Below are 25,930 nucleotides of genomic sequence, written 5' to 3' on the forward strand. Positions count from 1 at the left end.
TCGCGAGCGCAGGTCTACGCCCAAGTGTGTGTTTCCGGCAGCGCGGGCAAATATGCTTCTGCGAAAACTGTGCTTCGCACAAAAAAAAAGGTTGATGCTGTAGTGGTATTTGCATTCAGTATAATTGCGTAATTAATTTTGAGTATAATTGAATTGTTACTTTTTCATTTCAAAGGCACGGTTTCAATTAAAAGCTTGCTGGGCATCACCAAAAACTACTAAATAGTACACCCACATTACAATGATAGGGTAGCATTTTACAAAATTTTGGAAAAATGCTTAATTAGGACACGTTTCTATGGTTTTGGTCTCTTATCGGAGCACATCTCCGTGCAGGCAAACCCGCCCCCCTTGTCCCTAAAATGCGCAACGTCCGTGAAGAAGCCTTTTGGATAAAAAGTATTTTTCATAGGCAGTGCTGTCAGTACCTTTCTGGTACAAAGATGTTAAAGACAGACGAGCAGTCAGAAAGGAGGAAACTCTTCCTCAATTCCTTCTTTCCTTTTGAGAAAGAGGGAGAGCTCTTTTCTATCATGTGGGGAGAGGAGGAGAGAACAGTGCAAGAAGGAATGGAGGGAAGGAAACGGAATCGATTTTCTGCCCGGCAGAAGACAGTCTATGTCTGCCTTTAAGTGAAAAAAAACTTGAAGCCTCTTTTTGTAAAAACTTCTTTGATGTAAAGTATTGTGGAAAAAAACGATTCTGGTAAAAAGCCTCTCTGGTAAAAAGTCTTTCTGGTAATAGAGCCCTTTTGACAAGGCATTTTTTCAAGCAGAATGTCCATTCATACCTTTGAGAACCGGTGAAACTTTTTTTTTTTTTACTGCTGCGGTTAGGAGACTGAGTTTGGTTACTGGATTGTTGCAGATGAAGAGGCCGATGGCGGAGAGGAAGGAAACCTCGCCACAGTCCCAAAACTGGAGAATGCCGAGGAAGACGGAGCAGCGGACGATGAGGGTGACGAACAGAGGTTGGCCTCTCTGAAAAAGGGTGCCCACAAGGTCAAACACCAGAAGGCGTCGAGAACGGCGAAGGAGGCACGAGTCTTTGTAAGTACTCGCAAAATTCGCCGACGAAGCATTTCTATGCCATCTTACATTGGCGAGGACTCTGCATTTCCAGTTAAGATGAATGCACAACGTCGATCGGTTCTTTTAATTTAGCATTTCGGTAGTGTTTGTTTCTCAAATTTGTTTTAAAACAGTAGATGATATTTTTTTTTTTCACAAGCATGGCAACATTGTGGCTGCCCTTGAAGATTTTAAAAAGCGACTTAATTTTCCCAAGGGCCCAATTTTCGTGACTTTCACAACCCCAAAAATATTGCGAAAAATTTATCTTGCGAATCTACCACCCCCAATTGTAACGGATAGATAACGTATCGCTTTGGGTCTGGCACAGACCTTTAGACTGGGGAGACCGTAGCCTAGGCCAATGCACCTTGGGCTACCTCGGAGGAAAGTGTGGACTTGCATTGTCCGCAAAGGCTTAATTGTGAAGCCATTTACGCATTTCTGCTTTGCTTCAAAACCGTACACATGTTTTCGCATGTCACTGAAGAAGCGTGTGCAGTTCGGGGAGTCTACCCAGTGTAACAGTTGTGTTCGAGCAATGTCTTTTTTCCTGTTCGCTTCTTTAATTCCTCGCCCTCTCGTGTAACTCGACATCACTTCCAGGCCGTGACATCGTTCAACCAATGGGTCACGGGTTACGACTACGACGTGGATCAAGAAGAGTGGTGCTGCTACACTTTCAGGGTGAGTACTGCCATCTTGTTTGGAACAGTTTTACCTAGTCCCTTGCCGTTCCACTTGGGGGATTGTGCCGTAGTTCTAAAAGGCTAGTTGAGGGACTCTGGATCTTGCGGTACGCACCGTCCTGCCCCCTTTGTTTTTGCCGACTTCCGAATTCTAAAATTACCGCTTTATACCACTCGACATTTTGGCTGTTTTTCTCGTGCGTTCTCACAGCTCAGTTTAGAAGGCAGCAAGTTCGACTTCACCTCGGTGGTGGAGGAAGAGTCTGCCAAGGCCGTCTTCCATTCGGTACCGGGCATCTCGAGGGCCTTTCTGGTCAAAGACACCAAGGACCGTTCGGGCTGCGGCAAGATGCTCCAGACCGAAGGCGTCAACTTCGTGGTGAGTGGTCTCTTCGGTCTGCGCCACGATCCTCGAACCCCGTACAGGGAAGGAGTCGAGGATTACGGAATTCCGGACGCGGGGGCTGGAACACAAGCGACAGACTTGCACCTTTTCATTTTCCATCCCCCTTGTGGCGAACTAAGATAGATCAATTAACTCATTGATTGACTGCTTGGAAGCCTTAGCCAAAGCTCGAATGTTTTCTGGGAAAGTTTATTTTATGGCATACAAACTGTCTAAGCATTTAACAAAAAAAACAAAACCCGCTTCTTTGGAGTTTAGTGTTACTTTAAAGCTGGGGTCACACTGTGAACATATCACTCAAGAGACTGTCTGAGGGTTGTTTTTTACTTGTGTGGACAGTCCATTCACATTAGTTGCACAGAAACTGTCTGTGGGCAGGCTCAAAGGACGCGTATGTACGAAGCAAGCCTGCTTCGAACATGCCTGAGGTGGGTCCGCAGATCTGCGGCAAACGTCCCGTCTTTTGTACGGTGTACGAGCAGTTTCACTGCAACTTTCAAGTCACACAATATATGATTTTTTTTTTCTTCTTGGTACACTTGAGCTTTGTTTTGCGTCGAAGCTCTAGCTTGGAATTCCTTCGTGTTCACCTGCAGGAGATGTTTCGCCACGGGGACATCGTCGACATGCGGCGCATATACAGCAACGACATTCACGCCATCGCCAATACCTTTGGGATCGAAGCGGCCAGGACTGCCATCGCGAGGGTAAGTCATCTTTCTGTGTCTGGGATGTCTGTCGATGTGGGGGGAGAAGGGCGTGAGAAAGCCGGTGGCCATTGTAACTCGGCTACGGCTTGTTGAATGGTGTCGACGTAACATGCGTCTTGTGAAGGACGGCTCACCGCATTGCACAGTCCAATGCGCACAATTGGGGCATTTCAATTAGGTTTAGCTGTGTCCGTTGCTCGTACGCTTGTGCTATTTGTTGGAGCAGACGACATAATTAACTGGTGAATAGGCTGTTTCAATTGGGATCACTATGCTCTGGATGCTGGAGCATTGGAGTTGGAGAGGATTTACTCTTTCCATTGCTCTTTATTATCGGTTGCTGGAACAGACAACATGATAAACCGACAAGTAGGCTTTCTAATTGGTACTACTAGACCCTGTATTAATTTTTGCGTGCGACATTGGCTCGGCTTACATAGTCTTTGCAGCGACGCAGCCACACACGGCTGAATAAAAAGGGGTGAGGGGGCCAAGCCTTTTCCCCTTTTTACTCGGCGGTGCTGCTGCTAGTAAAAAGAAAAGCGAAAAAGGTATCTTTTGTGGAGACCACGTTTACTTTGCTGCAGTCATGCAGGAAAGTTGATGGACGCTGAGTGTAGTTTGAAGACGGCTGATGTCATACAGATACCACTATCACAATCTGTATAACTGAGGTGGGGGCGGGGGAGGGGGGGTCGGGGTCTAAATGGAAAATGTACCATGGTCGTAAAACCCTCATATATAATGCAAAACACTGAAAAAAAAGCTACATCTGATGGGGTACACTGGGCAGCAGATACCATCTTGAAGGATTCTCCCAGTTTATAGGGGTGAAGCTCCTTAGGGTCTAGCCTTGTCCGGCGTCCGTGCTCATATCAATTACCATCCCATTTGTCTTCTTAAAAAAAGAAAAAATGTTTGCGCAGTCGACAGGTTTGAACCTGTGCGGGGAGACCCCAATGAATTTCTAGTCCATCGCCTTAACCACTCGGCCACGACTGCGGGACGAGTAGGGCGCTCTGAGATGGGGTAGTAACTCAAGAGCTGGGGATGTCATGGATGAAACGTTGCATGTAGCCGCTCAACGTCTATACAGGAGAGGACGCTCCGGTGAAATGCATATATAATTGCGTTAAACTTTGCATGCATTGGCTCAACGTTTATAGACGAGAGGGCGCTGCGGTCAAATGCTTAAAAAATCAGTATCATCAGCACCACCAGAGCTTCGCCCCAATCAACATCATTGAACACGTGGAGAGGCAGTCATTTTTTTTTACGTCGCACTACAGTAAAACCTTGTTATAACAAAGTTAAAGGAATGGTCGTAATTATTTCATTATAGCCATTATTTTTATATAGCCAATGGCCATTTCTTCCCACTATTAGCAAGCAAGGGGAATTATGATTGCTTTGTTATATCCATTAGTTTGTTATATCCCATTTGGTTATAACGAGGTTTTACTGTAGTACAAGTTTCGTGGTGTGGTGAGGAGGTCGTGGGTGCAATACAACCGCCATTTTTTATCACTCGCTGAGAAATTATTTTTCTTTCTGCTCAGAGTAAGAACAAGAGACTGAGCGTTACCATTCATTTATTAGAAGTGAAAGTTTCTTTGATGTGTTTTGGTGATGCACTCGTGGCCACCTTGCTGTGAAAGATAAGCGAGTGTTCGTGGCTACATGAATTGAGAGGGTGGCGGTAGCATCATGCTGTTACTCTAAAGTCTATTCACGATCTGTCGCAAGCTTATGTAACACGCAGTGAACAGTTGCCGGTGATCCGGTAAATCCTGGCAAGTCCTCTGACTGCCAAACTCGCTAGCAGGTTGCACATGAGGCAGATAGGTTGCATGTCTAGAAGCAGTTTCGCGAAAGCAGGGTCCCGTTACGTTTTCCTGGATGATGCGAGCACATCATCTGTGTAGACTGGTTATGTAAAATCAAAAACAAAAACTTGGAAAATGTGTCGCGTATGTCGGAAAACCCGCATATCTGCACGGTAAATGTGTTTCTTGTAAACGGAAAGAAAGCTTTAGTTTGTGTAAAGTATTTTCCTGTGTATAAGTCACATTTTCTTTCTTTTTTTTTTTCAATTTCTGTGTACCATAATTTTTGGGCTATTGTCCGCACCGGGTGTATAGTCCGCAGGGGAAAATTTGGGGTTGAAAGTAAAAGTTCTTGCTTAGGTAGTCCGCACCCGGTGCATAGTCCGCCTGCCGTGCATAATCCCCACCTGGTGCTTAGTCGACACGAAAATCTTCTCATACATGGCTCACCTTAACAAACGTCTGCTTTCTTAGCTCACAAAGAGGCTCATATTATACATAAATCATCATTAACATACTTTTTCATCCAAAAAATTCGTTACTTCTCGTCATGATGAACGATCTTGAAAAACAGAATTCCTGTATAGCCAGCACGCGTAGGTAGTCCTCACAGTCTAAAATTTCACCTTTTAAACTTGTATAGTCCGTGGACTATAGCCCGAAAAATATGGTACGCGTTTCTTTGGAAGTGCGGATGTTAAATGCACAATGTTTGCTGGGGGGGGGGGGGGGGGTTGATATATTTATTGTTCAATATAGATAGATAGATAGATAGTCTTTATTCCACACATACGTATAAGTGCAACTTATACAAACGTGCGACTTATAGACTAGGGTGAGCTACTTACCAACATCACTTTAAAAGGGCACTAACAAAACTCCCAAAAAGCTTTTCTTTTTTTGTCAGGTTTTTGGAGAGGTTATTTAATAAATCATCAAGCAACTTTCGCTGAAAAAAGAAGAAAAAAAATGTTAGCACTGTCTTTACATATCAAGACCGATTTTGAAAGATGTGTTCTGTGCTCCGCCCCATGTGATTATGCTTTCGTGAGTATGTGAATTTTACCAACACGCCCGGTTTTTCATAACGGCGATTCTAATATTTCGGTACATTGGCCCATAATAGAAACATCTTTCAGAATCGCTACTTAAGGGTAACAAATTTAATGAATTTCTCCACAAAGTTGTTTCTTTAGGTACCTAAATGTTTGACAGATTTCACAAAATAATTTTTGTTGAGAGAGAAAGAAATATTAGGTGCAATATTTGAGTTATGAGATTCATTTTGAGTGAAGAGCAATTCTGAAATGCGCTTATATTTCGGCTTATAGTCCCGAAACGAAAACACCGCACGGTAATAAAAACGAGTCAAAACCTAAATATTCTGCTGGTTTTTTTTTTTCTGTTTTTTTTTTTTGGGGGGGGGGGGGGGCATTTTTTTTATATATACATTTATGTTCTATCCAGGCAGTTAATTTTTTTTTAAATGCATCTTAATTATTAAATATGCGGGTAAAAGTTGATTTCGTAAAAATTAGAATTTTGCACTCGTTTGATCATCAAGCACATTTTCACGAAGCTTTGATGTTAAATTTTAACGGTGAAATATATTGCATATCTTTATAATAGATACCCTGGCCAAGCAAAATTAATAGTAAACCTAAACATTGTATTTTTTTAGAGCGCAGCACTTAGGCGCCCGTTTCCGGCTTGAGCGGCGTTGGCGTAACCGCGCGTTGCATTGTGGGACGTTTCCCATAATGACGTTACGTGTGACGTCACGAGGGAAAAAGAGGAGGAAAAAGGAATTTTTTCCGCTAAATATAGCGGAAAAAACTTCCTGCTAGATTTAGCAGAAAACTTTCCCCACTAAATATAGCGGGAAAATTTCCCCGCTGAATTTAGTAGAAAAATTCGCCGCTAAATTTAGCACAAAAAAATTCCTCGCTAAGCTTCGGGGCAAATATTTTCCGCTACAAATAGTGAAAATTTTTCCTGCTAAATGTAGCGGGAAACTTTTCCTGCTAAATTTGGCGGAACTAGTTCCCTGCTAAATTTGGCGCGGAATTTTTTCCGCTAAATTTAGCGCGAAATGTAGCAAAAATTTCCCGCTAGATGGGAGGGGAGCAGGAGAGGAGGTAGAGCTCTTGTATAGACGCTTTACACACGCGCCAGATTGAGCCGCCATAGCTGCCCTTCTCTTGTCTTACCGAGATGCCGAGCCACTGAAGCGGGCGTTGACGGGTCTTCACAAGGGTCTATGCTGGGCACAAGAACACGGTAGAATCTAAAATTGCAATAACCTGTCCTACTGTGGTAATGATGAAGTGAAGCGAACGGAATAAGAGGGAACAAAAACGGAAGGTCAGTTATGGCGGCGCCCATGCACATATGCTGTAAAGCGTCTATATGCTACCTACGGTAGCAGAGTTGCGCATTCAGCCTCGGCGCGTGGCCGTAGCGCCGGCTTTCCCGCACGAGCTGGATGCTTTGCTCCTCACGTGACTAAATTTGGCGAATAGCGGCGCCGCGCGCGCCGCCGCGCGTGGAAAACAGGAGAGGAGGAAAAGGAGGCGGAAAGCAGGGAAACATACGCCGGGGCAAGGGAAACGTCGGCGGAGCGACCGTAAAGGAGGCTTTCTTGCACGCCACCGGATGCTTTGCTCCTCACGTGATGGATCTCGGCGAATAGCGGCGTGGCGGCGCGGGGAAAACAAATGCGCAACTCTGGCTCCCGTAGGGAGCCTATACAGGAACTCTAAGAGGAGGGGGAGGACGGGCATACTCGCCCCTCCGTACCCTCCCCTCTTCCTCCCCAAGAGCTGCGCTCTAATTCGGCATTACAGGGAGCTGTTAACGTCTTTATTTTTTTTTTATTTTTTTTCTTCTGTTTGGTGCTTTGGGACACAAATCGCTGTTCTGCAGAGGGTTTGAGCTTTTGTGTTGTCTTGACCGGTTTTTTACCTCTCAGTGTCTCAGGGCTTAAACTATGTTATGAAATGTTAGTTTTTTATGATATATCAATAAATACTATAATTGGTTATGTGTCGAATTTATATACTAGATGCAGTCTGCTTTGCTTTGTCATTCATCGTTGGAACCAATAATTTCGGAGAAAGGAGTATGATCTCTAAAGGTGCCACTTCCACACTTCGTTCGCCAACTTCGTTCGCACTTTCTTTTCTGTTTTAAACTCGCAAACTTAATTACAGCTTTGTGCTTCGATGGCAACAGTCCCCCGGTCATCGGGACACCAGTGCTCGGTCATAGGGTGCACGAATAACGACAGAAAGCGTCGAATACTGCCCAAGGACCTCGCAGCTTGTAATGAATCCGGCAAGTGCGGCGGCAATGTTTTGAAGCTCTATCGCTTTCCGCATGACTGGAAATGATGAACCATTCATAAATTTTTGCTTGCAATAGGCCTATTTCAACGTAGCCGTTTTTAGTAATGAACAAGCGATACACGAAACGGGAACCTCAATTAACTTTTGCAAACACCCGGAGCTGCTACAGATCGTTTTGCTGCGCTGCTTTTATCTTGCGTGTCCGTGTTCTTATATTTCCTTGTGGATGAACGACGAAGACGTTCTAGATGTGCTTATATCGAACCGCAGAAAGCCTCAAAGGAGCGACGAATTATTTTACTATTTGATGCAATATTTTGAGTACTAACCTCCAATTTCTATCACTGACACGTTCACTGCCGATGTTCCCCCGTCGCCGCACTGGCGGATGCCATGACTCGAACAGAGAAACGTGCACACTGGGCTCGAAGACGCAGATCACAACACACGAGACGTACCCTGCAGCGACTATCCAGCGCTTTAAAGCGCCCAGTCAACAGAAACAACCCACCAGCGGCACTCCAAGGAGCGCTTTTGCCGGCTTTCTGGTATCGCGCAGGAGATCGCCGATTCAGGAAAACCGATAGAACTACCTTTTCAACAATTTCTAGCCTCACCCGGCGGCGGAAATAAGCCTTCAACTAAGTGTTGTAAATGATGAAATTGAGTCAGTCACCACTGCAAATGATCAATATTGAGATAAATTCAGTTTTCAAAATTTTACAAGCTGAAACAGCAATCATCACGAGAAAACTGGCACGCACCTTGCGAGCATACCCCATGTTCATCGGCGGTACAGCGTTCGGTGCGCGCTCCATCCACAGGATGTTCCGAGCACACTCGAGAGGATGGCGTTTAGGAAACGTCTTTTCGGTTTACGGACGCGATCCACTGCCGCCAATACCGGATTCATTACAAGCTACATAAGTCCTCGGACAGTTTTCGACGCTTTCTATTCGTGCACCCGGCCTATGACCGAGCAATGGTGTCCCGATGACCGGGGGACTGTTGCCATCGAAGCCCGTGGCTCTAATTCAGTTTGCGAGTTTAAAACAGAAAAGAAAACGGGAACGAAGTTGGGGCGCAGCAGACACCCAACACCGGCCAAGCCTCTCATCCGGGACTTTCACTTTTTCTACACAACCAGAAAAGGGGAAAGCGCCGGTAGCCCTTTCCCCTTTTCTCTCTCGCCCTCTTTCAGTAAAACGGTCTATAAGCTAATTTGCCGTGTTAAAAACAACGCAGGGTACGCAGCATTTTTTTTCAGCTAAATTGGTTTTTGCTGTCACAGCCGATCAGTGTTGTCTGATGAACATCGTAATCGAATAGCCCAACTCAGCGGGGACGTCTCCCCTTTAAATTTAGCCGAGTGACTGATCCCCTCATAATTTAGCGGGAAGACGCTTCGCGCTAGGCTCGCTGTTACGGGAGCGATGTTAACGTGATTGTCACGTCACGATGACGTCACTTGATGTCATCACGTCACGCGACTTCACGTGATATCATGATTTAATATCGTGATGTCGCGGCGCGAATGTTTGGACGCGGCAGTGGGAGTTAACCAATTCTCGTGAATACACACTTTTCAGAAATAGGCGCCGTCTAGCGGCTGCTGCGCTAATTATCCGAGATCGCCATTGTTTGGGCACGTTCCCCGACCAATCACATCATCGTGCCCAAGAAATGGCGGCCGCCAGTGTTGCTGGACCGGGTTTCGAAAAGGGTTCCGAAAGGTTACAGAGTAGTAGTCCCGTCTGCAGAACACTAAGCAGACAACGTGAATTCACATTCGGGAATAATGCGCGTTTTTTTTTTTTTTTTAACCCCTCTTAGTTTTAGTGCGTCTCTTCTCTTTTATAATGGTCTTATGCGCCTCTTTTTAATGGGTTTTATTGGACAGACGCATATATGAGAGGAGCTTAGTTTATAAATTATGGGGAAGTATAATCATAAAGACCCGCGGGGATCTCCACACCATTTCCGTGTAATGAGATTTTGCCGCCATATTTGATCGATTTTGTTTGTGGGAAAACCCGGATGACGGCCGTCCGTCAGAGGTTATGGTGATTGTTACGACCACTTAATTTAAACGATCGCGCATTTTTTTTTCTCTCCTTTTAATGGGTGGTAGCGATAGGCGCACGCGATCGCGATATGTCCAAGACTGCGTCTGCTTTACCGCACGAAAGAATGTTTCTCCGCTTAACCAGATTACGGAACAATTTCATTTTTTTGCTCAAACTTTGTTATATTTTGAACGTTTTCTTGCTCGTGATTGGTTGCGCAAGCGATTCTGCGGCTTCGAGAAAAGCGGCCTGGATTGTCTCCTTAAATACGGTTGTCTGCATTTTTTCTTCTTTTTTTTTTTTTTTTTTTATTATCTGCTTGGTGCGTATTTCAGAGTTTTGTGAGTTTTAATTTATTTTGCAGTTATTTTTTTTCTTCTTTAATGCGGAAACAGAGGGGAAAAAAGGGGGGGAGGTATTTTTGATGCGGGTGTGTTCCACCGCATGCAGGCCTGGTTCAATTTATATTTCCATGTTTTTTTGAAACCGAGAATTTTGTTATCCCTCTTCGCAAAGCTCTCTGTTTATAAGAAAACTTTAAATGGGGAAAAATTATGTTTTGGCTTCATAGTTTTTGTAACTTTGTCTTATATTTGCCGATTTGGGGATAAAACAAGTGTTCTTTTTTTTCCTACCAATCTTATTTTCTAGAGTTCTTTGTTTGTCAAACCCTATCGCCCCCCCCCCCCCCCCCCCCCAAAAAAAAAAAAAAATCTTTAAAGAGCATAAAAAAACAACTGAAAATACTTTGAGGCATTAAAGGCCCATTCACACGGACGCATTGCTTAGTAAGTTTTCTTAAGTTACGGTATGAATCAGCGGAACATCGGTGCTTCGAATGCCTCGTGCAAGGTTGCTCCTTAATAGGCGTACGTAAGCTCCCGTAACGCGACGTAAGAAACGGGGCTGTGTAAACGTGCCTCGGGACTGTAAAAGGAAATCCGTGTTTCTTTTCGGATAGCAGACGGCCACGCCGGACCATCATATGGCCTCCGAGATCCCGCTTCGGGATCTCGGAGGCCATGGGACCACGGAACTAGTTGGCATTACGTCCCCTAGATGGCGCCTCTCTTACCATCTCTGGGCGGTGAAAAAGCGCGATTAAAAAAAGAGGGAATGTTCGATCATTCTAGGAGAAGTGTATTACAGTTTGAGGCTATATCGACGGGGGTGCTTGCTGAGAACGGGGACTTGCACATGAAATACCGGGAGATTGACACAGCATGAGTTATATGCGGGGAGGGCCACGCGACAAATGAGCTGAATGAAGACTGATTGATTGATTGATTGATTCGGTGTCCGGAGCCCGTTATTACGGCGTGTCAGAAGGCTTGGTAATCCAATAGCCAGCCGGCATCAGCCAGGCGACGCCAGCAGAGTGAGAGCCCAAGGTTATACCCTGCCTCGGTGTAACCTGGCAAAGGGTGAAAGATACGCCCCACAATGCGTGACGACGGCTTCGATATGCGCTACGTATACGAGCGCAACGCACATATATTGGACCATGACGCAGCAAAAAGCTTGATACTGCTTCGCTGTAAAAGTTTTCGAACTTTTTCCTCTTCGTCAAGTTCATAAAGTTTTCAGTTAGGCTTTCGTTGCCTAGAGAGTAAGCCAGAGAAAACACTCGCCCGCAATTATCAATTTGGGAGCAATATACCCAATAAGCTTACAAATAATAAAAAATGACATTTCCTTTCTTACAAAGCTGACAATTTTAATGATTATAAATTGATATATGTTACGCATGATCCAACAGCCCCCATATACGCCTCGCAAGTGGGCTCATTTTCGTCTTCTGCGCATGAGAAAGGAAGTAGCAGTGACGTCAGAACGCCGAGCCCTGTTTGGCTGATCGCGACCCCCTGTCTGAGCGTCGTCTGCTCCTTTGCAACGTCGTCTGCTCGCAACGTCGTCTGCGTCTGTCTTACCTTTCCTGCGACTTTCGGAAGTGCAGAGGCCAGAAGCCAGGTTCACGAAACTATCTTATGCCAAAAATATGCGTAAGACAAAACTTGATAACAAATTCGTATTCACGAAACGAAATTTTCGTAAGTTTTGCGCAGGTTACGACGAAATCCTACGACAGCTCCGAAGCTGTCTTGCACCTGTTACGATCAAATCAGCATGGCCGACAACGTCGCTGTCGCGACGATCAACGGGCGTTTATTTTTCTACGTGCGCTTCTCGCGCGTCCCGACTTCAAGCAGCAAGAAAAAAATAAAAATTACTTGAAACAGACCACGACGAACAAGAACGCTGGATCCACAAACACCCCGGAAAAGCTCCGACAGTCACGATTCCACCGACAACGACCAAGTGAGCACGGCGGATAGGCCTAGGAGGCACTCCGACTCGGCGACCGTGTGCCCAGGACCGGCTGGTGTGCTGAATGGAATATGCCCGCGCGACCCTTGTGAACCCTTCCAGTATTATACTTTGATCGCTGACCTTAATTTTAGATTAAGAGGTCAATCTCTTCCTCTTGTCATCTCCTTGTTTTCCGAGGCAACGGTGACTCTCGCCGGTAAAAAAGCGGTGAATCTCCGACAGACGCAGGAAAGGTAAAGCAGCCATCGCTTTGACTAGCAGACGTAAAGCAGGCGACGTTAACTGCGCCAACCCGCCGACGCCGTTAAAGAATGAGGGGTCTCGCCGCACACGAAAGGAGGGAAAAACCCTAGTAAAGTATTTGGAAAAAGTATTTGGGAGGGAACTTGCAAACACTAACACGCTCAATCTCGGTTCTTAGCAAACAAACCTCGGCGCCTCGGGACACCTCGCCAGTGAGTCCTTTGACTTCCCTCCTTGATGCGGGTCTGCTAGTTGTTAGACAAAAACAACGTACCGCTCGAGTTATTTCGTCTGCCCTCTGAAAGGCGAAGTCGAGCTACTTCGTAAAAACCTGCACTTCCGAAAGTCGCAGGAAAGGCAAAGGCCCGTTCACACTCTTGCGACCTCTTAAACCTAGGTTCCTTACAACTCCTTAAACCAGAAAACACACTGGTGCCATCTATTGGGAAGCAGTGTAAACTCGGCGGTCCGGCATATTTTTTTTTATTTCTCGCGCATTATCCTTTCTTTCTTGGCTCGAAAAACTTTTGTCAATGTTATAAACGAGCCTTTCTATGGGTATTACGCACATTTGACCTCGGAAATCCCGCAAAACCTTCGCTCTTGTGAAATGCAGTTCCAGGGTCACCGCATAGATGGCGCCACAATGCCAGTTTGTTCCCTTATTTTAAAAACGCTTAACAAGTTTTAAGAGAACTTGTCGCTCTCAGTCGTACTCGGTCGCACTCGGTCGCAAGAGTGTGAACGGGCCTTAAGACAGACGCAGACGATGTTGCGAGCAGACGACGTTGCAAAGCAGCAGACGACGCTCAGATAGGGGGTCGCGATCAGCCAATCAGAGTTCGGCGTTCTGACGTCACCGCTACTTCCTTTCTCATGCACAGAAGACGAAAATGAGCCCCCTTGCGAGGCGTATATGGAGGCTGTTGGATCATGCGTAACATATATCAATTTATAATCATTAAAATTCGTCAGCTTTGTAAAAAAGGAAATGTCACTTTTTATTATTTGTAAGCTTATTGGGTATATTGCTCCCAAATTAATAATTGCGGGCGAGTGTTTTCTGTGGCTTACTCTCTAGGCAACGAAAGCATAACTGAAAACTTTATGAACCTGACGAAGAGGAAAAAGTTCGAAAACGTAATAGTGTCTGCCTTAAACCTAAAAATCAAAACTGCAAATGCCGAAAATCCGAAAGTGCATGCGCAACAACGCGGTGCCTGAAATTCTCTTTGAAGCTTTTGTTAACCTTTGTAAACAAGTTAAAACAGTCAATAGCATATTGAGGCTTCTTTCTTCCACGGACATACACGTTTTCTAGCCGTTCGTGCTGGTGTTTCGACACGTTGCCTTTGTGTGATAGTGACCTTCTACGGTGAGCCATTCATGACCTTCCGAGCTGCACACTGGCACCGTTGTTACTCGTGACCTATATAAGAAGTATTCTTCTGTAAGGTAGCGAATAGGGCGAGTTGGTAAACGTTATACATAGTGAAAACCGCTCAAACAACGACGACGGAGTGAAGACAACAAACACGACAGGACGAAGCTGTTCTCGCAACTAAAGTTTTGTTAGTTAAATTAACAGAAAGGAAACAGCGTAGCCTACACTGATTACGTCAACAAACACATATTTCATGTTGAAAAACAGCGCGACTGGTACGAGGACACACAGAGACGAAGAGAACACAAGACAAAGCGGTGTCGCCCTGTTTTTCAACATGAACTCTAACTAACTCGCCCAGTTATCGATCCTTATTAAACACATATTTATTTGTCAGGCGCTACACAGCCTTCGGAGCTGAAGCGGTTAATACACCGCTATTCATATTATCTCGCAAAGAACAAACCTCTTTATTTGACAGAGCTACCGACGGCGCACTGTCATTTGTCAATAAATTGTCGTCTTTTTTACCGGTGTGCGATGTTCTGATTTTATACTTGCGGCTTCATTAATATACAAAATGGGTGATTGCTAATTTCTGGGGAATTAGTAAATATGCCCAATGAACTTCAAGAATATTACAAAAAAGAGGACACATTTTTAATGAAGTGACGAATGCGAATTGTGTTAAATTGCACACGTTTAACGCAGAATCCGCTAAGTTTTAAAAAAATCGGTGAGCTTTTCTGCGCGTCCGCTCAAGGGCCGGTGAGCTTTTCTCCGTATCTGCCGGTTTGTCGGTGAGCTTATATCCGGTGAGATTTTCTCCGCCGCCCCTTTACATGGGTGCTTTGATTCATTTTCTGACCATCGATAAAGTATAAGCCGCATGTCAGCGATTTGGCGAGCGACGAGACAGGCGACGGCGACGAGGACATGTTGTCGCTCGGTCAGTTGCGCGACGAGGCAAGCCGCATGAAAGCGACGGGAGCAAGCGACCAAGGCGATGAGCGGCGTTTTCTTGAAATCCCAAAACCGAGCGGCGCGACGAGCGACAGTGAGAAAACTCCGTCGCTCGTCTCGTCGCTTGCTAAATCGCTTACACTCGAATCAGCCTTAATATAACGTGTTGGGATAACGTCGCGTTTGATCCCGTAAGTAACGTGGACACACTTATCAGTCCTAGTTCCCCAAAGCCTTGCACTACCGAGAAATTCTACCGATATCTGATTGTCAGAGAGCAGCGTCACCGATACTGTCTACTTTATCTTCCCCTTTATTTTGACGTCAATCTCTTTTTCTCTTTATCTCTCTATGTATTTCTTCTGTCTGTTCCCTCCCGCGCTCTTATCTTTCTCTCGCACTCTCTCTCCCAGGCCTCTTTTTTTTTTTTTTCTCTTTCTTCACTACTGTGTTTTTATTTCCTCGTATTTCTGTAGTAGGACAGTCGTAGTAGCCGAGTAGAAGTGGTAAATGCCAGCTACATTATTATTATTAATATTTTTTTTTTTAAGAAACGCGGAGCGCAAAGTTAGAAAAAGAATAAACGAAGGAGTGTATGGAACTGCGATGCTGGAAGTTGGGCTAGAATTTACGGCTTACCGGTTGGCTGGATTTCGTTTGCCGTCCCTTTTACCCTTCTTTATTTTCTCCCCTGTTATTCTCTTTGTTGCGTAATGATTTTCGTAATTTTTATATATGTATTTATCTCTTACGACACATACCTCTTCCCTTTTGTGCGGAACGTCTCCCTACCCACTCTGACCTGCTTAGACGTCTTCACCAAACTACAGGGTGAAAGAGAGAAAATGAAACCCGGTGTTTTTGCCTGCTTAGAAAGCCCCACGCATCGCGGAAAGCTGAAAAGCCGTGAGAAAGTGACGCTATAGTGGTAGCGATAAAATGCGAAGGAACTTTGAGCATCTGACTTCAGATGGATCAAAAGGTACAAAACAAAAACAAAAATGGTCTACGAGCCGACGTTCACCTAATCCTAGTTAGAAAGTCTATTATTTTCTTCCTCGCTGACGTGTTTTTCACCGACATAATTGCTGCACGCGCCCACAATCTCAAATTTCAATTTGATGAATATCAGGTGGACATCAACTCACAGGGAATTTTTGTTTTTCTTTTGTACCCTTTAATCTAGGTAATGTCATGTGCTCAAATTTACGCGTTCTATCGCCGCTGCTAGCGTCACGTTCTCACGGAGTTTCAGCCCTCTGCGACACGTAGTTTATGCGGGCGGAAAAAACTCGGTTTTATTTTCTCGATCACACCGTTTATATTGCTTGGAGTAGGCTAATGTATCTAACAAATGGTAAAAAAAACATCATTTTTTTAAAGTACATAATGTTCTTCTTGACGCAGCCCATAATCCCAGAAAATTGTTCGTCCGTGCATTTGCCCGCTAAATTTAGCGGGGAAATTGGCGTCACGTGACAGTGACGTCATGGCATCGTGTGACAAGACGACGTCACACAGTGACGTCGCACCACGTGACCACGTCGCGTGACGCCTATTTCTATGCTCAATTTAGCTGGAAATTCACGTTTTTGGTTTTTGTTTCCACGTGACGTCACATGACGTCATGACATCACGTGGTACCAGGATTTCACGCAGTGACGCCACGTGACTGTGATGCGTGACGTCAGCTCACGTGATGCCAATTCCCCTGGTAAATTTAGCGGGGAAATGAATCAACACGGCTCTTGCAGTGATGTGATTGCTGCGCCAAGGGGCTAACCCTGCTACATCCTGCTACATTTTGCCGAAATATGGGTAATCTGCGCCGAGGCTGCGCCAAAGGACTAGTTTTGGTCGCTTTTCAAAACCGAAACACTCTTGAGTACCATAATTGAGCATGCGTGAGCTAATTGGCGCAGGCGGCCGCCCGACACAAAGTACCCTGCATCAATCGTGTCCTTGTAACCCTGGAGCCGGGGAAAAGAAGGGACGTAGGACAGGCACAAAACTCCAATGTCAGTATTGAACCAGCTCGCCTGCACCCTTGCTTTAGTTACATCAATCGTCCATCCGGTCTTGCATGGTTTTTCCCGCCGTCTCTTCTTTCGCGCTCTCGTCGTCTCGTAAATCTCGTCTCGCGTTTTTTTTTTTTTTTTAAACGTCAGATGCGGGCGTGCGCGGACGCTCCGACGATAACGTCATAACGTGCTGGGTACAAGCCATGCCGTCACGCTGTGAAACGAAATTACGTTTTTGCACGGCAGGAGTTACTTTTTGAGCTGAAGCTCTCGCTTCTGAAAGCAACGGCCGTGGGAAAACTATTTGGTCCCTGCCGGCCAGTCCGCACGTCGCTACAGATATGGACCTTCCTAAACTGAAACATAAGGACCGCCGCACGTTCATCAACATTCCTGTTCTTGTTTAAAACATAATACGAAGATCCCTTTTTAACTCAAAGACTGCTGTGTGGAAGTATTGATTACCTAAGTTCTTTCGAGAGGGACCCCAGTACATGAAAAATCTGTCGCGAAAGAAAGTTGGTGAAGAGACTTGAGCTAAAGCAAAGAAGACAATATCTGCACGCTGGACCCGCACAGCGCGCTTGTTTGTCTCGAGTTCAGTCGTTGCACAAAGCGCTCCAAGAACGTATTGACCCTGACTCGCGATGTCCTGCATCGATGCGCTCAGGTTATTTTTTTCTGTATGTTTAGCTTGTACCTCGTCTGCCGGCCTTGCAAGCACGCGCCGCTGGACTGTTTATTGCCGCATGCTGGGCAGTTACATTTTGCATACATTTTTGGAAACCAGTTGGCGACAGAGCGGAGAGGCATGGTTTCGGTGTCTATCGAACAGCCGTTGTCTCCGCTCGCGCGACGAAGCACGTGCAGCTGCAGGCCTCCCGAAGTTGCCCTGACGTGCATGCAAACATGATTGCACGACAGAGGCACCAGCCGGGACGCTTGCAATCCACTGTTTCACGTTCACTTTTGACGAAAATCTGGCACGTCGGGAATCAGTAAAACGGTGGCAAGCGGTTTTTCAGAATTGCTCGGCAGCGCGTACAGCACTGTAAACTTGTAAGCTGTCTGAATGTCTTTTTGGGGACATTGAAAGTGGACATTATTTTCTAGCCTAAGCCAAAGCGAAGCTTGCAGCAGCTTTGCAGAAAGTTTCGAAAAGCAAAAAGTACCCGCTAGTTGTAATGCACTTTTTTCTTGTGTGCAGTTTCGCATTGCGCTGCAGTAGCTATGTGTTTCACCAGTCGGAGACTGCTTCCATTTATTATATTATGTCACTAGTCAACCTAATGCTGTGATATTTACTACTGGTCATTTTCAAATAAATTTTAATACGTGAAGTTTGGTTTTCAAATAAATTTTATTATGTGAAGTTTGGTTCTTATCTATCTATAGTGGCTACATATATATGTATCATTTAACTGAAGCATTGCAAAATGTGTCATGTCATTGACATTTCAGTTACATCTTGAAAGACTCCTAGGTGGTCGAACTTGACCGTAATTCGTTTATTTCGGCGAGCAAAGTGCCCTTCGTTTGTCCAGCACCTAAAACGAATATTTGTAGTTTTTTTAAGAATATCTGGCTCCGAAAGCCACTTTCTGTGGTCCGAAACACTGTTTTAGCTGCTCCAAAAGCCACTTTTGCTGCTCCAAAACATTGTTTTGGCTGCTCCAAATGCCACTTTTGCTGCTCCAAAACACTGTTTTGGCTGCTCTGAAAGGTGCTCCAAAACGACTTAGGCCAATCACATCACTGCTCTTGTTCACTCTCCGAAAACGTTTTAATCAAATTGAAACGATCGCCTTTAAACTGCATTTTATGCGTTATATAAAACTTCGGAAGCAAAAGCCGCTGGGAATTTTTGGCTTTTTTTCATTGCGTTTTCATTTTTGTTTTGGTTTTGTTTAGTTAGTTCTCCTAGAGGGCGCAACGCAATCTCGTGCCTTCGTTAGGTAACCCCAGTATCAAAACATTGGTTCGGTGGACGGTCGACTGCTGAAATTGGGCGTAAACAATCGATGTTTTTTTGTTTGTTTTATTCATAGGCGGTGCTTTTTTATCTATTTATTTGAATACTCTAAGAGGCTGTGTTCACCGAGGCATTTGATTTTTTTTTTTTTTTTTGCATTTTGATATATATATATATATATATATCTGTTACTTTTTTCTGAGAAAGGAATTTGAGTCCTGACACGTATGGCAAAAACAAATAGGTGAACTTACATAAACATACGCTCTCCTAAGCCTTAACGATTTTTTTTATTTTTTTATGGAGCTTATTTTCGTTTCTCTTAGGGCACAACATTTAATATATCTGGGGCCCTAATCTGCGCACTTGGCGGAAAAGTCGGCGAGAAGTCCGGCGGCTATGATTGGCCGGCGCCAAGGTCAAGTGCGGCGTTGGCCAATCATGGCCGCTAGATTTCTCGCCGATGTTTTCGCCGTGCTCAAATAAAAAACCCTGCTGTTAAAAAAAAAAAAAAAATTTTCATCGCATTTTTTTTTTTTTTTTTGGTGAAGAAGGAATACCACGGACGCTGTACTAGGGTGGGAATGAAGTAATGGCCGGCCGCGAATCGGCAATTCAGAGTGGAAAACGCTTCAAAGGTTGCCGCCATCTATGAGCGACGGCGGCAGCCAGACAACCAGCTAGCCGGTTGTCTGGTTGCCGCCGTCGATAATAGATGGCGGTAGCTCTTCAGAGTTTTTGTGTCGAAATTTGTTTGCCCACGGACACAATAGTGGGGTAATAAGAATTAGGGTTGGTGTGAATATTTATACAGCGTGTAGACCAACTACACGCTGTATAAATATCCACACAACCCCCATTATTATTATTTTATATTTTACTGGGGAAACTAGCCCTTACAGCTCGGCTGTAAAAATATGTATTCGTTTTGCCGAACCTTTAGCTCACGCCAAAATGTAGCTCTTGCGGTTGGGATCGCGTGCCAAAGCTTCAGAGCTTACTGTTTTCGGATTAAATGTTGTCGATAAACCACATGATACCAGTCGAGCAGTTTGAAAACAGTGTCAGATCTAGAGCAGTGAAAACACTTTCAGATCAGCCTAGGTGGCGCAAGCTACCTTCCGCTTTAAGGAGTATTCGCGACTCCAGCGACCTATAGGGGGCGCCACCACCAAACAAACATGGCGGCTGAGTCCAGGTCGCGGCGGCTCGGCCGGGCCGCCTGAATGGGTGGCGCGTTCAATTTAACAGATTTTCTTTTGTTTAATGCCCAGTTTTATAGGTATTTGAACTGAGATGGTGAAGTGTAGCCGGTGCAGATAAACTTGCAAAGCATAGTTTTGTTTTGCCGGTGTTTTTTTGTTTTTTTCGTGTCAAACTTTCGTTTCGGAGATTTCGTTCAAAACCGAAACTAAGGGCTCCGGAGAGACGGTGATATACTAATAAGTTTTGATCATCTAAGGAAAGCGGCGATGACTATAGAATTGTTCCACAAATAGTAACTTTTCAGCTAACTCGCATGCCTCGACCATGCGACTTATCTGTCCGCGGAATCGAGCTTTTGTGCGTATCCGCGTTTACGAAACAGCTCCAGTCGTCTGCTCGGCCATCAACACAGGCTGCAGGAAAATTACGAAAATTAAGCAACCGCTTTTTGAGCCAAGGACCATGTTAACCCGCCGGCGCCCCACTAAGCAGCTGATACTCGTATTTCAATTCAGGTTTTAGTAGCAATCGAGAAGTCATTTTGACGAGCGGGTTATGTATTATATTACGTACTATGGTCCCACTAAAGCGATATTAGTACTATATCCTTAGGATTGAAATATGAGCTTAGTGGACTAGCTATTAGGTGAGCTGCTGAATAAAAGTATATTTGACAGACGAAGACATACTACTTAAATTTAGCCAAATGGTTCTATAGCCGGCAGCACGGAGACAAACTGAAGAGAGTCTTCATTGAAGATCCACGCAGAACCTCTCTGCATTGAACTTTGCTTCGAATCCTGAACGGAGAAAATTAGTATTTTTTTGTGGCCGGTCAACCTGATCAATGTAAACGTATATTACTGCTGGCTTCGACGTCCTGGTAATATAAATATTGGAAGCGCGATAGGTCAAAATGCCGTGGCAGCATCTAACGTTGCGAGACTTGTCTCCCACCTTTGAAAACAGATAATTTCCCTCATTCATCATTTGCAGCGAGCCAGTTTTCCTGAATCAAGTAATTGCGAAATCAGCCCAACTCCTTCAGCGTGGTCCAGAGGCTTTTTCGGCGAAAAGCAGCCAAGATGAATAGCCAACGCACCGACCGGCGTGGGTGGCTCAAACTTGAAGCTAACCGAACACAACCAAACTCAAGAAAAGCAGCTATCGAACCTTCCCATTCACTTGACTGCCACATTGATGTTCCCTCCAGTATCAGTTACCAAGCAGTCGTCACTTTGAATGTGATTCGAGACAGACAAGAAATCAAAAAGTTTTTCCGTGATTCTTCCCCATCCAAGAAATCGAAAGCACGCGACCGTGTGCTGTGGAGTAAACGGGCTTTCAAACACGTAATAGAAGAAAACAATTTACTGAGGCTTCACTACACTAATGATCACTCAGGCAAACTTAAGAAATATTCGGACCTTCGTCAAATTACATTGTTCGCCACCGCGCCGACAACACGTCTCCGCGGAAGCCACCAGAGACGCGGAGGGGCGCGGAGCGACCTGGACCGGCTGGTTCCCGGTTTTCCCGCTTGGCGGCGTTCGTTTTGCTGGAGTCGCGAATAGCTATTAGCATGCATCCATTCATCATCGAGGCACACTCAAGGCTGGTTCACACACTGGCGACGGCTTACGATCGTGTGCCTTAAAATGTCCAGTATAGTAGTGGAATGCGTTTATTAAGAGAAATACAAACTAAGATGGCTTGACTAGAATCATTTTATCTGGAGGGTACGGGAAGTGGGAGGTTGTATGGGGTGAGATTAGATGTGTTGTATTAGGTTCGCTGATCTGACGTAGGCAAGAAGCGAGTCCATGGTAAGCTTTGTTTGCTCTAATTATTGTCTGGGGGTCACACAGCCTTCCTACCGTAAGGGTCGTAGATCTCTCGAGGTTTCTTACGATGAGAGAACACTGGCGCCATCTATCGGGCAGCCGTAGAACACCCGTGGCATTTGCGTACATTTCCCTTTTTTTTTTTTTTCGCGCATCATTTTTTGTTTTTTGGTTCGAAAAGCGTTTGATAATGTTATGAACGACCAGGTCTCACGTATAGTTCGTACAAAATTTGTTCTCGTAAATGCCGCGAAACCTTCGCTCTAGTGAAACACAGTTCCAGGGCCACCACCTAGATGGCGCCAGTGTGCCAGTGTGTTGTCTAGAGCAGTGGTTCTCAAATGGGGGTCCGCGGATCCTTTGGAGTCAGCGAAGGCATTCTAGGGGTCCGCGAAGCCCTGCCTTATCAGTCAAGCCCGACAATAAAAGTTAAATTTTTTCAGATTAGGAAGGAATGTTCCAATTATCTGGTGAGTTTTCTCGTGTGTAAGCCAACGAAAGAAGTCTTTTTCACATTAGCCCTTAATTATATATATTTATTAAATCATTATACTATTTAATCACTACCTTTCCCTTACCCTCATCACAAATAGGGTCCTCCATCATCTCTGCCGACCCGCAAGGGGTCCGCGAGACCTCAATGGTTGAGAACCACTGGTCTAGAGAGCCGGGCTCCATCCCAAACCATGCGTTTGCAATCTAATGGCGGACGCCATCTGCGGAGATTGGTCGTAAGTGCCCGTGCGCGTCGTTTCCGCGTGGCGAGGAGGACGATCAACGCGTTCGTCCCCTTGTCGCAGCTCGTATCGCAAACGCGGTCCATAAACCACGTGACCCCCGATGGAGCACTTGGACACTGTCTCTAATACAGGCTCTCTACTGTTGTCTCGTAGTAAGAGGTCACAGGAACTCGGTCGTAAGCAAACGAAAGTGTGTGAACGGGCCTTAAGGCTGGTTCACACAGCTGCTTTTTGTTACTTTACGTTACGGAACACTTGTTAGTGAGCGCGTTGGTATTGATGTAGGTTTAGAAAGAGTTATATACGTAAAGACGGGTGAAAGATGTGTTGTCCCGTCCCCTGTCTTTACGTATATTACTCTTTCTAAACCTACACGTTACGGAAGTTTAAGTCTGCTTACGCCACAAGTCACCGTGGCGCGTATTGCCGTCTGCCCACGGAGTCAAACCATGGAGCGAATCCAGGGCTCCTGATTGGCCTGTTTGAGCGTCCTGCTCTTTCGCAGGTAGGAGACGACAATGACCTCTTTTGCGCTCGTCGTTTGAGATAAGACGGCTCTGACCGAAGACGGCGGTGGGGTCGCCCGTTTCGGAGTGGCCGAGAGCGGGCTGTTGTATCACTGAGTCGTGTTAACCCACCCGCACACCGTCACCACTCGCGTCGCTTCGCGGTAACGGTGTGCCGCGGCACATTACAAGGCGGCACGATGGGCGCAGCTGACGGCAAATATTTGGCGGAAAACAAAAAAAAAAGGCTAGTTGAAGCGGCGAATACAAATCCCAACACCGCCGTGGTAGTGCGCTGAGAGCGTTTCGGAGACTTATACGTAACGTGAGAAAACGCGAGGAAACGGTGCTTTGCGAACCAGCCTTTAATCGGTACCTACCGCACGGCTCTGATCTTGCCGGTAGAGTGCTGGATTTGATATGCTCGTTGTTGCCTGCTCGGACGGAATGGCGATACGCGCCGAAACTATAAAGCCACTTTTTCTTCGATCCCGACGAGGCGCTCGCGTACGTGAATAAATCAAAATTGTCGTCGCATCTGTGGACACAGTGGCACGAGGTTGACGGAGGAGGACAACCCGTCGACGTATTATCGTCGTATAAGCGATGAAAAATAGACGCGCTATCGCGCGGGCCTGGAGTCTCTCTGGCGTGCTCGGCGGCACTCGCTGCTCTGGCGTGTGCACCTTCGGTCTCTCTAAAGCCGACAGTAGGGCGGAAGCCTAGCGCTTTTCTGGACCAATCGGCCGCCGGCATTGCATCACGTGACCGCGGGTCCGAGTGAGCACCACCACCTAGCAAAATCGATTCAATGTTTAATGGGTGGAATTGAGAATTTGTTCCTGTATTTTGGGACCGGCTACTTCAAACTCGAGGAATGAACAGGGTGTATGATGTGTGAGCAACAATACATGAAACCTGTGCACGTAATAAATAAATCGGTGAAATATACAGATACGTCTCTAGCAACCATAAGAACTTGAACAATGAGAGATTGCCTGATAAAGACAATAAATTACGATACTACAACTTATTACTATTCCACAATACTGTCAGCCCCATTACGGGCCAAGAGTGGACGATAGAGAGTGAAAACTTTCAGTGCATGCACGCAACACTTACGAACTCACAGCTCCTGTAAAGGTATCAAAAATGAAAAAGAAACGCGACAGAGCTCGCGTCCCAACCACGACAACGATTTTTTTTTTTTTTTTGTCAAACAATACACTTAAATCAGTCTCCAATTACGAAACTGTGTCTAGAGCAACATCATCACCGGGAAGCTTATTTCGGAAATCTTCTTGGTTTAAAACAGCGCGACAAGGCAAAGGCAAAGCAAAGACGAGACAGACGACAGTGATATCAACTGAACGTTTATTTTTACCGCTCCCAGTATAGAGCTTTGCATCGCTTATCACCCGGGCCAAAAATGCTGAGTCACTGAGCTGTGCACGAATACGTAGCGTTTGATATACATCGCAACAGAGCTACTGTGCACGCTCAGAAGACGTTCCACAGCCCAGCAGACAAAGATGGCATCGCGCAGAAAGCGATTTTTGCAAAGGTTTATAGACTTTAGCAAAAAAATCGCCTTCTGCACGTTGCCATATTTGTCCGCTGGGCTGTGGAACGCCTTCTAAGCATGCGCTGTTGCTCTGCTGCGCGGTATATCAGACGCTGCCCATCTGCCCACGGTTCAGTGACTCGGTGTTTTTCGCCCGGGTGATAAGCGATGCAATGGTCTATACTGTGTATACACATGGGCAACAGCCAAGTAAATTGCTTATTACTTAGGTTATACCAGTGTTGGACATAATACTCGATAAAAGTATTTAAGTTAAGATACTAAACACCTGCTCCATAAAGTAATTAAAGTACTACTCAAGTTACTTGCACTGTAAAGTAACTTGAGTAGAGTACAAATACTTAGAAATGTAACTCAATTACTTTTGAAGATACTTCCGCATTGCGTAATTTGTATCGACGTCAGTGACAACGACAGTTATACAGTTGCGCAAGTCTGGTTTACTACAATGGTTTATAGCACACACCAGTACAAAACGGGGCGGGGGGGGGGGTAGGAGACATCCTAGGGTTATTCTATGCAATCCAGCTATAAAGAGGAGGATGTTACTGATATACGTTACAAAACATTTCTAAGACAAAAAAAAAAAAAAAAAAACAACAGAGGTTGATATAGCTATAGTGATGACATTGCTGAATATCACGTCCTGCGGCGCACCTTAGACGCATCGTTTAACTACAACCCACATTCCCTCTATGGGGAGTTCACTATAAACGAACTTGGGATACGAATATGAGTGAATGGATAACAAAGTGAGCCCACGGCTCTGTTCGCACCTACTTCAAGTAGGTTGCGTTCGGGAAGACACTAAACGTTGGGGGACGCTTTGTCGTCTCCTGCTCGTAGTTCGTTTCCTCTACTGTTCTGTGCTTATCAATGTTCGCTTACAAACTGTGTCCGGAAAAAAAAAAAAGACAAAAAAAAAAAAAAACTTTGACGTTTTGTTGTAACGAAATCATATACAAGCAAGAAAAAAAAATGTTTTCTTGTTGTGTCCACTTCTTATTTTCTTCTATTTGTT

At 45.3% G+C, this 25,930-nt stretch overlaps 1 protein-coding gene across 1 annotated transcript in view; it reads left to right on the top strand.

Moving 5' to 3' along the window:
* The window catches only part of LOC115315461 (DNA-directed RNA polymerase I subunit RPA1), a 79,538-nt gene that overhangs the window by 42,012 nt on the left and 11,596 nt on the right, over positions 1-25,930 (top strand). Inside the window, exons 27-30 of the mRNA XM_040217029.3 lie at positions 868-1,049; positions 1,677-1,757; positions 1,971-2,138; positions 2,762-2,872. Coding sequence (XP_040072963.1) covers positions 868-1,049; positions 1,677-1,757; positions 1,971-2,138; positions 2,762-2,872 — 542 coding nt within the window. The remainder of the gene's footprint in view (positions 1-867; positions 1,050-1,676; positions 1,758-1,970; positions 2,139-2,761; positions 2,873-25,930) is intronic.

Source organism: Ixodes scapularis, unplaced genomic scaffold, assembly GCF_016920785.2.
Source record: "Ixodes scapularis isolate PalLabHiFi unplaced genomic scaffold, ASM1692078v2 PGA_scaffold12__126_contigs__length_90152505, whole genome shotgun sequence".
NCBI lineage: Eukaryota > Metazoa > Arthropoda > Arachnida > Ixodida > Ixodidae > Ixodes > Ixodes scapularis.